The sequence below is a fragment of the Labrus bergylta genome, chromosome 11, assembly GCF_963930695.1.
Source record: "Labrus bergylta chromosome 11, fLabBer1.1, whole genome shotgun sequence".
In the NCBI taxonomy this organism is placed as follows: domain Eukaryota; kingdom Metazoa; phylum Chordata; class Actinopteri; order Labriformes; family Labridae; genus Labrus; species Labrus bergylta.
Window position 1 is genome coordinate 13,641,766 of NC_089205.1, and position 17,611 is coordinate 13,659,376.

Consider the following 17,611-nt stretch of genomic DNA (forward strand, 5'->3'; position numbering starts at 1 on the left):
GATGGGCAAGAAAATTTCATAACTATTATGTGTATTTAAATCTAAGGGTTATTTTACAGTGTGGTGCACAATACAAATTTGTACTACTGACAACATACATTACTACTGTAATGTTTACAGTCTATGGGTGAACTATCAACTCCGTGGAGATTTCTGAAAGAAGGCTGTTCGACAAAACTACACAATTGTAAAAGGCTGTAAAGATTTTAGGATCTAAGCGCTCATGTTGCACATATAAGACAAAACAGGCTCGTATTTTTTCCTTCATAGATTTTGAAAGATAAGAAGTACACACCTTTTTTTTTTCCTACTTAATTTATACACTCAATGTCGATTGATATGGTGGGTAAGCTGTGTATGTTTCGCTATTTTCATAGCTTAGTGTTTTGTAGATATAGTTTTATTTTGAAGGTGTGTATCCGGAAGTTGTCTCGCTGTCTGCGGAACAAGAAAACCGGGCGAAACCGAAAGTTTGAAGTAAACTTGTCTAATCGAGGCAGATAAGAGTTTGACACTTCGTATATTGATACTTTTCTATGAAGTGTTTAATTTTCTAATTCGATCATGTAATTATTAACCCATTATTTTGTATCAGAAGTGGATGTTAATGTTAGCTTTATTTAGCTCGAATAACGTGAGCAACTGGATTCAATGTTTTAGCTGTACACTTTCTGCGATAGTTTATATTTGAGTCGACACAAATCAGCTTTAAAGCTGCGGAGTGTTACACTTTTGAATTCAGAGTATGGACCCGGACACTGAAGTGCAAAGGTGGGTGTTTTTGTCAACAGATATGAGTTAGACTGTCATCATATCTGTCAGGTGGTTTACATAGTTTTTGACAAGCAAAGCTTCCGTACTTTCTTGATTAACGTTAAAACATTTACTGAATTACATGACTTTTTGTTGTTAAATACCTAACGTTGTATTGGCTGTGTCAAGTATTAATCGACCTTTACTTGGTCAGTCTTTGAAATTTTTAAAGACAGTATAATTAAATATTGCAACTCATGCTTAGTAAGCAAACTCCTGTGACTTGATACCTATTATTCTTTCTCACAGCTTCTTTAGGCAGGAGGATGATAAGGAGGATGATGATGAGGAGGAGGAGGAGAAGAAGAAGTGGAAGAGGCCTTCCTCCAGCTATGGTTCAATGAAGAGTGACAGTGATGACATGGAGGAGGAGGATGAGGAAGAAGGAGAATATGAGGAGGTTGAATATAAAGATGAGGTTGCTGAGGCCTGCCCTCCACCCTGTCCTTTGGCACCACCAGATTTTCCTTCTCCTCAGGGGACAGGGTACTGCTTTTATCTATCCCAAACTGAACTGCAGAACACATTGTCTGTATGCACTTATGCAGAAGAGACAGAAAGTTACTAGAGATGCAAGAAGCACCATGGACTGCTAATAAAACAATGTAAAGTCAAAGATTTTAATTTAATTTTTTTAAATAATTGGAGCCACCATGTTTAGGAAAGTATAAATGGCAGTGTTCTGCTAAAAGTTGTTTATTTAATACTAATACTTCAATTAACTCCAGAGGCATACCCAGTATTGGAGTTAACTGTCCTTGCATTTTGAAGTTTAAGTTTCTTACGATGACTCAGGCATAACTAATAAGAGGTAAACAATGTCTTACCTAGAATATGTTGTCCTGTTTTTTTTTTTGGTAGGTTGCAGATAATTCGCTCAGAGTCTCCAGAGACCCTCTACACCATGACCACTCAGCTGACCAAACCACCAGGAGCTGTTGTCATTGAAACCAGGTGGAGGACCCACACACACACACACACACACACACAAATGCATGCATACTATTGTCTGTGATAAAACGGACCAAAGTGAGGCAATAGCTACAATAGCTTTAGTAACTTGTTTTTTTTATTGATGCCTATGAATGCAATATTATATAGTTTATTTTGATTTACAATAATAGCGTCATAATAATACTCATCCGAACCCCCTTCATATGACAGGTGTAGTATGATTAAGTAACCCATTAAAAATAACAAAATTATTAATGGACTCTGAAAAAAAAGTTGTAGGATAGTTTTTTCCTCTATCTTTCTTTATAATGCTGTCTGTGGCTGTCATGCTGTTGTTGTAGGGTTTGAAAACATGTAAAATAGACTAAATATGCTCTAGGGCAGTGGTTCTCAACTCGTCTAGCCTCAGGACCCATGTCAACTCCTCTGAAAAATTGCAACCCAAATTTTTGATATTTTTCAACCAGTCAGATTTATTTACTGAAAAATTGTGCAGCTTGGACCTCAGTCGGTACAAATAATGTGACCGAAGCAATAAACTGAACAAAACCAGTGTTGTTTTTTGTGTTAAAAAAGTCTGTGAAGCGTTTTTTCCTGGCACACTTTCGCGACCCACTGAAAATAGCTCAGCGACCCACCTCTGGGTCCCGACCCACCAGTTGAGAACCACTGCTCTAGGCTATTTAAATACTATTGTCTACAGCTTAAAATTTAAGCCAAATCGTATGCAGAATTGTGTGTAAAAATGTGTTTTACATGAGCCCAATCAAGTGTATCAAAACAACACGGTGACCCTCTGCTGATATTTGCATTGCCTTTTCTTACCATGCTGTGGGTTTCTGTTGATGCAGGTCTTCTGATCTTGAGGGGTGCTCTGAAGCAGACGATGAGGAGGAGGATATGGATGAAATTTTGGTCAATCATTCCCCGGAACCACCTGAGCTTGTTGAAGTAGATGATACGATGCAGACAGATGAGAACAGTCAGCTGGGCAGACTACACCCAGAGCAGGACCTTCCTCATATATTCAAGGTCAGTGCTGCACAAAGTCTGCAATGCAAAGTTATTGGTATCCTCACAGAGAAGGTTGATTTGGTCTCTGGACTCTTGACCTAATTTACTTACTAAAAAAAAAAAACTGCCAATGTTAACTCCATTTATGTTTAAAACATTATGGAGTTAACATTTTTAATTTTCTTCCGTGCCTGCATCATTGCTGCACAACAACATGTAGGAGAACAACATGGAGGTTTTGTGTCTATGCTTTTTGTCTGCAGAGTATCCAGGACACAGTGACAGACCTCACTAAGGAAGAGCTTTTCAAATTTAAGATGGGGATTTACCAATGGCAATCCAGCACTTCCTCCATCACCATGACGCATGTGATGGAGGGAGATATTCTCGATTTTGTGGACAGACTCATAGAGATCCTCGGTAAGTAAACATGATTGTAGGGCAAACGGTGTGAAATGCAGAATCACAGCGGGGAACAAAACTTTGACTTCTACATGCTCCGTGCGAAATAAACACTTTGACAACTTCGCAGTTTTAAAATTTAGAATTTTGCTTTGAGATAATCCTCAAATATGAGACTTTGCTCAGTTTGCCAACAGAAAAAAAGCTTTGTTTAATTAAAACTGAAATGCATTGTTATGAATATGAGAAATAACATAAAAGTCACAGAGATTTGTAATTGCTTACATTTCTCATATTTTAAATTTTAAAATGTTTTGAAATTCTGTCATGCAGGAGTGGATCGATCTTTGATGCACACTATAAGTGCTCTTGAAAGTATCAACAAGAAAGAGGCGGCAGAAGCACTACGGAACAAGTGCAAAAGAGGCACGTAAACACTTGATTTATCCCAACACACATTCTTGTTCTGGTGATCTGTGTTTTGTCCTGAAATAGTTTTATTGAATGTGTTTTTATTTTATTTCCATACCAGTCATTTTGACTGAAGTGGACAAGCATTGGTTGCTTTCTCTTTCAGTTTGAAGAAGTAAGGTGTGTTCTAATGTACTTTTGAGCGGCAGTAGCTCAGTCTGTAGGGACTTGGGTTGGGAATCGGAGGGTCGCTGGTTCAAGTCCCGGCACGGACCAAGTCCGGAAATTGGCCTGGTAGCTGGAGAGGTGTCAGTCCACTTCCTGAGCACTGCCGAGGTGCCCTTGAGCAAGGCACCGAACCCCCCCACCAGCTCAGGAGGTCTCACTCTGAGACCTCTTCATTAGTGCATGTCCATAGGATCCTGTTAGTGCATGTGTGTGTATATCAGCCTATGTTTGTGTAGCATGTTAACTAGACAGAGTGTAAAAACAAATTTCCCCTCGCGGGATCAATAAAGTATACATTATTTATTTATTATTATTATTTATTTAAAACAGATAAACAATTTTATACTTTGTCCCAATCTAACCTAACTAATCAGTACTTAATTCTTCTCAATGCTAGTTTTAAAGGTCACATATTATACTCCTTTTCAACAAGTTAAAATACGTTTAAGAGCTTTCCTAAAACATGTCTGTGAAGTCTCTTGTTAAAAACCCACTCTGGTCATGTATTTGATCATACCTAGAAACCCCTCTAAATCAGCCCTGCTCAGAACAGGCTGTCTCTGAGACTCTAGCTGTGAATGCAGTGGCTTGGGCTTTCTGGCATCATGCCCAATTGTTTATGGTAGAAAGGAAGACTCAGAGGGCAGAACAAATACCTGGCTGTGGGAGGGTCACCCACCTGGGGGAGGGGTTACTGCCGATTGTGAAGGAAAAAAACTCCAAAAACCCTGTTTGAGCAAACACTTTATGAAAAGTGAAGCCAGCAAAAGATGAAGAGGATGTACTTTTCTCATAATTGGGGGTCTGTACACAGGCTAAGGACACATGTTAGTGTTAGAAAATTCTGGTAAAGTGTATTTTTCATCATGCGTGACCTTTCAGACAGTGGTTAAAATAGCATCCATGATTGAATATGTATCACTTAGCAGAAAGAAATAGGAATGTGGTAAAGAGAACTGGTTAAGGATCTAAGAATTTTGCACTATGCACCACTGCACTGTTTCATGTTTAGTCATGTAAATATTAGTCTTTTCTTATTATGTTTATTGTTGGTATTTAATGTTGTACCTGTACATAAGAGCACACAGTTCACGGAAGTTAAATTCTTTGTGTGTGTAAGCATACCTGGCCAATAAATCTGATTCTGATATGAATGAATGCAAATGTTTGTCTTTTCCCCCCCTTCAGCATTGTACCGTTATCATCTGAAGCAGTATTTAATCAGGAAACATCATGTCATCCGTGAGGGGGTCGTTCGAGCTGGAAAGCAGAATCTTCTAGATACCATTTACGTTGAGCCCCAGATTTCCACCTGTGGTTATGGAGGAGTCGACCCCACCCACGAGCTCAGACTCCACTCTCCGTCACCCCTCCAGGTCCCCAGCTCCGACACCTTCGTTAGCTTGAACGATCTGTTCCGACTGCAGAAGGAAGGCGGCTCGCCGGTGAGGACGGTAATGACAACGGGGATCCCAGGAATTGGCATGTCTGTCTCTGTGGGGAAATTCTCCCTGGACTGGGCAGAACAGCGTGCAAATAAGGTAATTCAACAAACAGAAAACTGATATTAAAAACTCTTTAAAACCAAATTAACCCTGCCTGCCCTGCTTCAAATGACATTTTCTTCCACTTGTGTTTTTTTTTTTTAAGGACCTACAGTTTGTCATCAAACTTTCTTTCCGAATGTTTTGGCTTCTACGGAATAAGAACCCTCCACCGATGATGTCCGTCATGGAAGTGATAGAAAACCATCATCCTGAGTGCAAAGACATGAAATACCTGGAGGAAGACGGCTGTAAATTTCTCATCATAATGGACTGTTTCGATTGTTACCAAACTTCTCTGGACTGGGAGGTATTACATCAGCACACACACACACACACACACACACACACACACACACACACACACACACACACACACACACACACACACACACACACACACACACACACACAGAGGTCTGTTCACGGTTTTTACTGTCAAACATCAAGAACCTGAATTATTAAGAAAACACAGACTCTACCTAAGAGCACAGATTCAAATCACACAATTTACAGAGCCTAGAACAATAAAATAGAAAATAAATAAATAAATACCTAAACCAATAAGAAGCATGACATCAGCTTCCCAGCCTGCTATCTCGGTCCCTCCCTTACAAGACCTTCATGAAACTACCAACAGCCACATCAAGCAGCAAAGAGAAAGAAGAAAGAAGAAAAACAAAACTCGATTCACACAGATATCCTATGACTTGTTCTGCTGTATAATAGCTGCTGGGACAAAGCTTCTCCTATGTTCTGCACTTTGGAATTAAAAGTATTCGTCCAGAAGGAAGAAGCTGAAACTCACAATGCAGAGGGTGGGACTCATGTTTTAAGATTGAGCTGGTTGTCCGCTCCAACTGCCTGGTGTACAAGGTCTCCAGACTCAGCTGTTGCTCTCCGATCAGCTTACTGGACCACCTCCCGATCTGGTTCAGAGAGTTTCCACGACAAGTTTAGAAATCACTTCACTTGTTTATGTACATGTGATGTTGACCGCACTTTTACGCTGAGCTCTGACAGCGAACTCAACGAGTCTAAATGATGGATTGTAAATCATCACTCATAAGACAGAGAGGCATTTTTCATGTTGATAAGAAAGTGATGTATTTGATGTACTTTCTCTCCAGAACGCTCCAGTAGTAAATGACAATAACACTCAAACACATCCAGACGTCATGATCGTGAATATCATCAGAGGAACTTTGCTCCGAGGTGCCCGCGTCTGGATCTTGGGAAGACGTGCGGCTGTCTCACAATTACCCTCCAAATTCATAGACCTTGTCACAGAAATACAGGGTTTCAGGTGAGTGTGTAGATGTACTCTGCTTCCATCCTGTGTGATCATGTGTGTGTTTTCATTGAAGCCCTTTCTCTTGTTTTCCTGCCCCTCTTTTCTCCAGTGATGACATGAAAGATGACTTCCTGAAGAAACGCTTCAGCGACCCGGAGCTAAGTGCAAAGATAGTGGCACACTACAAGCGCCTCCCGACGCTCGCTATGCTCGCTCGCCAACCCTTCGTCTGCTGGATGGTGGCCACCGTGTTCGAGCGCTGCTTCCGTTACCAGGGTTACGGGGTGCACCCGCCCAGGCTGACACCTTTCTACATCAGCATTTTAATCGTCCAGACCAATCGCAGACTGCAGTTCTACTGTGGAAAGGCGGAAAACGAACTGGTAAATAGCATTTTGTCACTGTGTTAATATTTTTGTTCTTTAGATCTGTCTTACTCCACAGTGAGTTAATTTACATTTTTGAAACATAACCATAATGTTACACTGAATATTAATCACATTTCCTAGATGTCTTTTATCTATAATTCGTAAAGTCTGTTTTTAAAACACTGATTGTAATATTATTGATGTCTTGTTTGAAGTGTCTAAATGTTCTTTGTCCAGTTGTTTGTTGTTTTTTGGCTTTGATAGTCTATCTGTCCATTTATCGAAAGTATAGAATATAAGAATAAAATGCTCAACAATACACAAGTTTTCTCAGCTTTTATTTAGGGCCCGACCGATATCCGATTTTTGGGCCGATACCGATATGTAGGCCGATATCTTTCGATCTTTAGAGATAGATAGATAATATAAAGAAGACAGATCACTCAACTGGATAGTAGCTGCGCATTTACAAGTGATAATGCTTGTTGTAATCCAATTAACACACTCTTCTGGTACCATGATACTCAAATGAAATGCTTTTCGACTGCTGAATAAATCTCGTAATATCAGCGGAGATAAAAATGAGCAGATACGATAGTCACTTGATGTGCTAAAATCGGCCGCTATCATCGGCTGAATCCTTTGGGTTCTACTTTCATTACATCTTATTGAATACATTGCAGTTTAGATTGGTCTTTTGTTTTTTTTTAAAGAGCATTTATTCACTTATTTGGACGCTACAATATCATGAACAACAACTCGTGATGCATTGGCCTACAGTTAATCCTTTTTTTTCTGAAAGGAACCTCAATATAACTTGCGTCTTTTTTTGATGATGTATGTGCCTTCCTTCAAACTCCAAGAATTTGCATGTCAGTAAAAGCTATTGAATATCAGAACGTTCAGGTTTTGATTTGTAATTGTATTGTCCTCTCTTCTTTCAGAAATGGTTTGATGAGGACAGAAACATGTTGAAAAAGATTGGGAAGATGGCTTTTAAGATGCTGGAGAGAAACACCAGTGTGTTCTTCGAGGAGGACGTCCAAGAGTGCGACCTAAAGTTGATGGAGGTGACGGTGTTTTCTGGCCTGTGTGCTGAGCTCCCCACTGCAGCCTCAGATGGAAGGAGGACTTACTGCTTCATACACCTCACCTTTCAGGTAAGAGGCGATATTTGATGTGTTAGTCTAATGAAAGAAAACAAGATAGTGAGGAGGGGAGGTGTTTGCTTGGTCACAAAGGAAACATTCTGAATATAGAATCAATGCAAAGCCTCACAATGTATCAGTAGGAAGACAAACTTATGTTATAGAACGAGTATTGTTTTTCTCTGTTTGTGTGAAAGATGTGACTCGCATAAATGAAAATGAAATGCCATAGGACATGTACGAACTTTGAACTTTATTTCTTGGATGTAGCTGCTACTCTCAGTGACAGTGAAATGGAAGTCAAATACCTTTATCCCCTAATGGGATGTATTTCTGAATCAGCTGAACCTGGGTGGAGGGTGAAGTTATTAGAAGGCACAGCATGTAGATTCTGCCACCAGCGCGCTTTCAATAAAAACGTCATGGGAGTTCTCTTTGTGATTAAAACAAACTCCGCTCATTTACATGACGGTTGTATCAAAGCAGCACATACAACAACAGTACAGCAGCTTTTATCAGCAATTCCTGCTTCCTTATGTAGCGGCCTTTGGCGTAACATCCAGTGTTTCCATGGCAATGATAAACATGTAGTGTCTGTCGTGGCGGCAACGTCCTGTTACAACTATTACATTTAGAATTTCTTTGGCTATTATAACTTTTGGAAATATTTGAGGTAATATAAGTAATCAACAAAAAAACAATTAGAACATTTAGTTTAGACGTTTAGTCAATTTTTATTTAATTTAGATATTTGAATGGAAACATTGTAATACAATTCTACATAATGTACGTTTAATAGAATGAAACGAAAAAAATCTTCCCATATAATTGAATGTCTCAGGATTGAGTGGGACTTGGTGAATAATGTAAACACCTCGCTTACAATGCTGTTCCAAACACACAACTCTGAAACAAGATGTCAAGAGAGGTTTAAGTTCAAATGCAGGTTTAACAAGTTGATGAATTGTATTTTTCAACAAGAACGTTTTCAGCTTAATACAAGAGAGAGGTATGTATAACCTTCAACAATAACAACACCTTTACCTCTGGGACACAGAGCTTAGAACTTTCATAATGTTTTAAATGTTCTAAAAATGAAAACTTTTCTGCTACTTTACTGCAAAACTCTGCGATTATTCTTAAAAATACATACACGCCTTTTCTCCTCCAGGAATTCATGGCAGCACTGTACGTCTTCACAATGTTTCGCACGGAGTCTAAGAACATTCTGGAGTCGGCGGGGGTGCACATGCCCAAGATCTTCGCATCCAAGGACCAGGCCAAATCAGCCGCAGCCCTGGTCCACTGTGCTCTGATGAGAACTTTAAACTCCCCGCTCGGCCACTACGATATGTTCCTGCGCTTTCTGTGTGGCATACTTTCCCCGGACTGCCACCACAATCAGCTGAGCCGGTTTCTCTACCACTACAACGCGCCGAAGCTGGGTGGGCTGGACGAGGTGCGGCAGCTGCTGGAGCAGACGATACAGAATGTTGAGGGAAACAACAGAGACCGGCTGGAGAACTTAAAGGAGTGTCTTAGAGAAATGACCCAGGAGGATGAGTGAGGGTGGGCTGGATGGAATAAGTGTCAGGGTTTTGTTTTTAGTTTTTTTTTTGGAAAACACTCAACAGAACTTGAAGAAAGTTACAAATTATTGGACTTTGATTTGCCTCGATTTTCACGCGCTAGAGAACAAACCATATGACAATATTTTTCTAGGCCAACCCGGAAGTAGCATCGCCATGGGGTCTAATGAGAATTCGCCTATGGGATTTTTGCATTGGATTTTGGATCATCAGCTCTGTGGCAAACACATGTTGCTGATGCGTAGGCGTTTTGTTCAGCAGGATAATCTTCACAAATGAAAACCATTTTTATGATGTTTGAATTTTAAATGCGTAAAAAGCTAATGTTATGCTATAGCGAACTACACCACGGTCGGATGATATTGACGTCACTACCGTTATGCTTCAGACGATCTCCGATAAACTAATCCACATATCTTAATAAATTGTTTATTAACCTAATATTTGACTTAACCCAAAGATTAAACCTACAGGAGACATCACAGAGTAGTGAGAGAGTTCCCGGCGTTTGTGTCCGGCCTGATGGCGTTTAACATCCCCGACAACCACTGTAGTCACATTTAGCCACTTGCTAGCAAAAGCCTTTTTAAGGACGCGTAAAAACTTCAAAATTCACAAGAGGGGGTATTACCTGACGTAGTTTATGTGGTCTAACAAAACGCCAACACCTCTTAAGCTTTTCTTAACCACAGACCTTATGTCAGGTCTCTAACCACAAAGCCATTCATAATTCCCGTTGACTTTTAGACGATAAACCCCATGGCGCTCAAATGCTAACTTACTTCCAGGTTTTAGGACTCATTCCTGTGGCGCCCTATGCACTTAATAATTTGTTGTTCTGTGCTTTTTTTGTACAATTGGGATAATGCAATTCTGCGTTTCTTGAGTGTGTCATATCTGTTAGAGAGCGCACACACACACGACTCAAATTCAGCTTGTGTTCATCCAGCTTTCATTTCACATGCAAACATGAGAACTCAACTAAACACTTTTAGCGTGACTACAAGAAATGAAATGTCACAGCAGAGATCAGACTTAGAACAATGTTGTAATGAGTCAAACTTAATAACCATGTTAATGTATAAAACAGATATGCCTTTGTTTATATTGACTTTACCATTGAGATTGTCATGGAAACAACCTGTGAGACCTGAAAGAAGATTTTTATTTATTGGAGGAAATTCAGTCACAACTTTACAAAAAGACATCTGGATGCAACGCCATTTAAGGAATGAACGACAAACTTTATTTTTTTAAAAGGTTTATAGTTTAAATCGTACTGTTTTTACACATGTCTGTGTGTGGATCTTTTGAAGCTTAGTATTATTGAAGCAAAAGTAAACATGTTCCCATATCATGTTGTTTACAACACCCAAATATAAATGTGTTTTTTTTTTTTTTTTTAGAGCAAAAGCAATGAAACAAGTCAAGATAAAAGAAGTTCAAGTAAAGGACAATGTGAAATGATTAAGCTTTGTATTCAATGAACACATTTTAAAAAGGTTAGTTGGATTGCCCCTGTAGTTTCCAGATCACCGTACAGTCTTTATGTAGGATCTGCTGAGTAAAAGACATGTATTAAAAAAAGCGCTTGTGTTGTTAAGCCTGAAAACAACCAGTTTTTAAATCATTTATGCTCACCATAAGTGCAAATCTCATCAGTGGTCGTCGTTTAATCTGGAACAGAATAAAAACATTTGATTTAATGAAACAACCTAATGGCAGATTGGATTCTATGAAAATAAATAAATAAATAAAAACATCAGCCTACTTTGGCAGATGAAGGGCAGTTTCAAATGGCAGTTAGCGTCCAGCCACTTAGATTCATTTTGTACCCAGATGATCTTTCCACAGTGGTTGTTAAAGCAGTCCACAGGATGGGACTCGTTCCACTGAGTTTTTTCCCCAACTTTTTGTCCTGTAGTCCAATACCAGGTGATAATGCAGCCGAAGATGGACCGCTCCAGACCAATCCAAACTCCATTCTTACTCTCGAGGGTTTTATCTTTCAGGAGATGGTCCACTTCCATACACACAGACCGATTATGGATTTCAACCAGAGAGGAATTGTTGTTTTGGCAGTGCTCCAGGGCTTTAATCCAGCTCTTGCATTCACTGAAGAACTGGAGACCTGCACAATCTTTCAAAGTAAAAAGGTGAAACTGAAAGTTTGTGCGAGTTGCAAGAAAACCCACGGACACATTAACATATAGCGAACGTCACACACACTCGAGCTCTGCATCTTTCTGGGTGCAACTGTCTTCATCCAAAGTTTCCCTTAATGTATAAAATACAAACTGTTTGTCAAGGGTATTTTAAAAGTCTGTTGCATTTGATTAACAAGGACCAAATAATATAAATAGCAATGTCAAATATAATAAACTACAACCCACCATTTTAAGAATGCAGAAGTGGGAATGATTTAGAAGCTTTTTTGGATCCCTTCAGATCTACATCAACAGACACCATTGTTTGTAAGACAATGAATAAGCCTCTTTTTTGTCCTCTACTATGTCATATTTTCTACATTTATTAGCATCATGGAAGGCAGAATTATAAGTTAAAGAGTTTATTTTTGATAACTGCAGTCTTCTTCAGATGCTCTTTCTGAATCAAGTGCTTTGGGCATCTTAAAATACAGGATGCATTTATTGTATCTATGTGAAAGAAAATATGAGGCTGATGAAATACCCTTACTGATTCAGATTAACACACGGTTGTAATGGTACACAGTATAATTTCTGTTAACATATACTAGCTTGCACAAATGTGCGGGCTCATTTTGTTTACGTCAGCGGCCTCCAGCAAAGGCAGCAGCTTTGTACCTAAATGTGCTGTTCAGGCAGGTGGGTACTTCAGCACAGAGACTCTTACAGTCTTCTGCACTTCTTGTATTTAGAAGCCTGTTGAGTTGAGCTACTGGAACTCTAACATTGGCAAGACACCACACCATACCTGAAAGATGGAAAGCTAAAAGAAGCCACACATATTGTTAAAATTCAAGTGCAGACAGAAACCATCATTTTCCTCTTACATTTCTTACGAGGTATGCTAAATAGTCTTGCTCTGCGTGGTGACATGGCAAATATAAACTAAACCATCATCTGAAAAATCATTCCTGATAAATTGAGCTACAAAAATGTAATACGCCTCTATAAACAGTGTCCTGTATAAATATGAAATCACAGCTAAAGGCAGGTAACAGAACATACTGAGCAGCAGGGATAGATGGAGGATGTGTGCCATGGTCCAATGCTAAAAAAAGAAGAAAGAAGTTACAAAGTTCACATTTTGCATAATTTTAAATAACTGGCTGTCAGATGTACGTATCCACACGATAAGACTGTGTTTGTGTTCTAATGCTTTGACAGTCAAATATTGTTTCAGTATGATGTCATCATATCACAAAAGTAATATCACCGAAGAACATTTATTCAAGCATCGCAGTTTGTTACATGACCAACATTACTTCTGCATGTAAAACAAAGAGCTAATAAGTAATAACACACAGCTTAATTAACTTTTTTTTTTACAATCAAATATTTCCTCATCTGAATCATAGTACCTCTCTGACTGAATATGCAAGCATGTTATTAAGTAATTGTACAAGATTAAACACCAAATTAGCAGTTAATGTTAATGTTTCAATCTGACAAAAACTTACCCAGTTATTGATGACTCGTCGCCCAGTTATTGATGACACGATAAGACTGTGTTTGTGTTCTAATGCTTTGACAGTCAAATATTGTTTCAGTATGATGTCATCATATCACAAAAGTAATATCACCGAAGAACATTTATTCAAGCATCGCAGTTTGTTACATGACCAACATTACTTCTGCATGTAAAACAAAGAGCTAATAAGTAATAACACACAGCTTAATTAACTTTTTTTTTTACAATCAAATATTTCCTCATCTGAATCATAGTACCTCTCTGACTGAATATGCAAGCATGTTATTAAGTAATTGTACAAGATTAAACACCAAATTAGCAGTTAATGTTAATGTTTCAATCTGACAAAAACTTACCCAGTTATTGATGACTCGTCGCATTCCAAACATTTTTTTCAGAGGGTTTGTAGAGAAATGGGAAATAGAGTCTTCAGAGTGCCTCTCTTTATAGAGCTGTTTACACGCTCCACCCACTCCCACTCCAAATACACCCACTCCAGTTTCATTCACCTAAAATTAAGCCATGTATGTCTTTTTGATTAGCAGTCCAATTACAGTAAGATTCTCACCCAATTTAAAAGTTTAAAAAATGAATTATATATTTCAAAGGAAAAGGTAACCTCATGTTATATCGTTAATGTGTTGAATGTTAAGGGATATACCCACTTCAGATGAGCCAAAGTCACCTGACAGCACCGCCTTAATCACTCTAAAACATTTTTTATTTTCCAAACTCTAGAAGTTCTGTAGAAGAGGCTAGAGCAGTCGCCTCACAGTGAGGAGGTTCCTGGTTTGAGTCCCCGTCGGACAGGAGCCTCTCTGTGTGGAGTTTGCATGTTCTCCCTGTGCATGCGTGGATTCTCTCTGGGTACTATGGCTTCTTCCAACAGTCCAAAGACGTGTGTTAGCATAGGTGTCATGCCCATTAAAACTGGGGTGGCTGGAGCCCCCCTGAGATTTAAAAAAATCTGACAGGATTTTATTATTTTATTATCAAAAATAATATGTATTTTTATATAATTTGTAGTAATGATAAATACTATTTCAAGCATGGAAGAGATCTGATATGAAAAGCTATGAAGAAATGATCAATTAGAATGTGAGGAATAATACCCATTTTGCTTTTGATTATAAATGTTTCAAAATGCTGAAAATAGCATAATTCTTCCCTTTTTTTCAGAGAAGGACCCCTGACCCAACTCTAACTTAGCCCCCTCAGAGTTTTGGCTTGCATGACGCCCCTGCTTGTTAGGTTAATTGCCGACTCTAAAAAAATAAAAGTGCCCGTAGCTGTGAGTTTGAGTATGACTGGTTGTCTGTCTCTATATATCAACCCTGTGATTGACTGGCGAACAGTCTAGGGTGTACCCCGCCTCTCGCCCAATGACAGCTGGGATCAGCTCCAGCCCCCCGTGGGACCCCGAACAGGGAAAGCGGTAAAGATGATGGATGGATGTTCTGTAGAGTTTGTGTCTTGTGACTAGAGGTGTCCCTGTGAAACAGTTGTCTCTCTACATTTGTTCGACAATTTTGGCAAACCAAACGTGTAGAATGTTCATATAGCAGTGGGTTTGAAACTGAAGGTTCATAGTTGTTTAGTATTCCTTTGGGTTATTTCATGCATCCAGAAAAGTCAGCAAAACATGCAGTTTGACCCCTTTTTTTCAAAATGTATTAATTGTATTAATCAACATCACAGCCATTCATAGTGTTTTAGTTCATATGTGTGATGTTTCTGTCGTGCTCCTAACAAACACTATTTTCCACTGAATTTAATGTTCAAAGCAGGAAAGCTCGAGACACATTGAACTAATATAAAAATGATCTGTGTGTCCATCAAACAACTACTCCCTGTTTCCTCGAGCCACATTCAAATCCAGATTCAGATCCATAACAGTGAGAATGGTTTGTTTAGTCATCCAGCATGCAAATAGCAGTTCTCTAGAAGATGCATGTAAATGTATCTGGTGAGATACAGCAGCATTGTGTCTTCTATGTTTACAGTGCATTACAGAGGTGGAAAGTATCAAAGTTTTAACTTGGTTCCAAATGTATCTTTTCAATTATCGATTCTTTCACAAAATTTGATTTTATTCTCAAATTGTATTATTTATGGAAAATGTGTAATATTTTGGTCATGCTCATAACAAGTAAATATGTAATATTTTCCTGGTCCATAGTTAAACAATGCAAAGGTCTTATTGGAATTCAAACCTTTTTTTTATAGAGACCTGTCCACAAAGTTAGCACTGAAGATTATTACCAAATGAAAACAAACAACCTAAACAGGCAAGAATATTAAAAATAAAATCTTCATGGCCAAGATACAATTCAAAAACAAACTAGAGCACAAGTTTAGCAACATGAACACAAAAGAAGCCTTTCAAATGGTAAAAACCCACACCGGATATGAACCCACTCACAGCAAAACAAAATCACACACCACAGATGCTCTCACCACTGAACTGAACACATTCTTCAACCGGTTTGACACACAGGATTTTTCAGATGAGTGCATGAAAGCACTGAAGGCGCTCCCCCCAATAGATCCCAATGAGCCTGCCCCGTTCACAGTGGAGGAAGTTCGCCACCAGCTCAGCCGATGTAATCCATTCAAGGCCCCAGGACCCGACAGCATTCCAGCAAGGGTGCTGAAGACCTGTGCCACAGAACTGGCTCCAATTGCCCACTCCCTCTTCTGTGAATCATACCTGACTGTATACCCCAATACCCCTCCTCTGGAAAAGTGCAACCATAATCCCTGTACCTAAGAAACCACGACCCACCGAACTAAACCACTACCACCCCATTGCCCTCACACCCATAATAATGAAATGCCTGGAAAAACTGCTGCTCAAGACCATCTTCCCATTTGTAAAACCTCAACTGGACCCCCTCCAATTCGCATACAGGGGAAAAAAAGGGGCACAGAGGACGTTGTCGCCTGCCTGCTGCATCTTCAGCTCCGCGTTCAACACCATCCAAAGGCACCTTCTCATCCAGAAGCTACATAACCTCAACACTCCACCCATTCTGATCCATCTCCTGCACAACTTCATCAGCGACAGACGGCAAGCTGTTCGGGTAGGCACAACCACATCGCCTACACTCAGGGGGACCCTCAGGGCTGTGTGCTAAGCCCTTTCCTCTACACCGTGTACACCAATGACTGCACCAGCCCCTCTCCCACCACCACCTACCTCAAATACTCTGACGACGCTGCCATCCTCGCCCTCCTATCAGACAATAACTCTGTATCAGACTACCATAACACTGTCACACATTTCTCCCAATGATGTAAACAGAACTTCCTCCATCTCAATGTAGCCAAAACAAAAGAAATAACAATAGGTAACCCATCACCCCAGCCCCCCACTCACATCAACAACGATACAGTTGAAACAGTTGACAGATTCAAATACCTCGGACTCACACTAGACAATAAACTCAGTTTCGACCAGCACACAACGGACATTCAAAAAAGGAGCCATCAAAGACTGTCTGCCATCCTTAAACTCAAAGGACTCTATGTTGCCCCCCATCTCCTCCTGCTGTTGTATCAAAGTATTGTCCAGCCCATCCTGCTCTACTGTTCCACTTGCTTCTTTAACATGCTCACTGTCAAAAACCGGGTCAAACTCACATGTGTCACAAACATAGCTGCCAAATTAATTGGTCTCCCCACTCCCACACTGTCAGAGCTGAATCTCAAGGCCATCTCACGCATCACACACAATAGCACTGGACAACACACACCCACTCAACTGCCACTTCTCCATTATGCCCTCTGGACGCAGGTACAGGTCCCTGTTGTGCAGGAGGGCTCGATATGGCAACATCTTGTTGTGTTTGTCCATCTGTGATTATCTGTCGGCGTGCTGTCCATAACTGTACTGTGAAGTGGAAAAGAATTTCCCCTTGGCGGCAATACAGTAAAGTCTAAAGTCTAAAGAATGAACTAAAAATAAAAGATTATTGATATCCACTCAAAGGGTTAGGTTGCCAGTAGTGTATTAAATAACAATAACGTGAACAAAAGCTTCTTTTATTTTTCTTTTCAGCGTTTTTTTTTCTTCTTCTTGCTGCTGCTTTGTTTTCACACGCTTGTATCCTGATAGTGAACAACTCTTATTTGTGTTTTTTTGTTATTGTTATGAGGAGCGGGTCGACTG

General features: G+C 39.6%; 1 protein-coding gene, 1 long non-coding RNA gene and 1 other non-coding gene across 4 annotated transcripts; 1 reads left to right on the plus strand and 2 right to left on the minus strand.

The window, feature by feature from the left end:
• Nucleotides 1-446: 446 nt before the first annotated feature.
• On the plus strand, nt 447-11,232 carry nlrc3l (NLR family, CARD domain containing 3-like). 2 transcript variants are annotated; one of them, XM_020641770.3, is made up of 12 exons: nt 447-771; nt 1,063-1,299; nt 1,675-1,767; nt 2,619-2,799; nt 3,045-3,201; nt 3,517-3,609; nt 5,011-5,363; nt 5,473-5,676; nt 6,497-6,672; nt 6,770-7,043; nt 7,973-8,188; nt 9,348-11,232. In XM_020641770.3, the coding sequence occupies exons 1-12, from the start codon at nt 746-748 to the stop codon at nt 9,741-9,743; spliced, it is 2,406 nt and encodes an 801-aa protein (XP_020497426.2). In that variant the 5' UTR covers nt 447-745; the 3' UTR covers nt 9,744-11,232. The 2 variants fall into 2 exon arrangements, with proteins under 2 accessions (XP_020497426.2, XP_029134698.2); XM_029278865.2 differs by lacking the exons at nt 447-771; nt 1,063-1,299 and adding an exon at nt 1,305-1,418.
• Nucleotides 10,989-11,442, minus strand: LOC136180497 (uncharacterized). The gene is made up of 2 exons (XR_010667134.1): nt 11,407-11,442; nt 10,989-11,322 (listed from the first exon to the last, which is right to left on the minus strand). It is a non-coding gene; the product is annotated as an uncharacterized lncRNA (long non-coding RNA).
• A 368-nt stretch (nt 11,443-11,810) lies between these two features.
• Nucleotides 11,811-14,069, minus strand: LOC109989864 (uncharacterized). Its single transcript, XR_010667133.1, has 3 exons — nt 13,797-14,069; nt 12,978-13,020; nt 11,811-11,905 (listed from the first exon to the last, which is right to left on the minus strand). It is a non-coding gene; the product is annotated as an uncharacterized protein (transcript).
• Nucleotides 14,070-17,611: the final 3,542 nt, after the last annotated feature.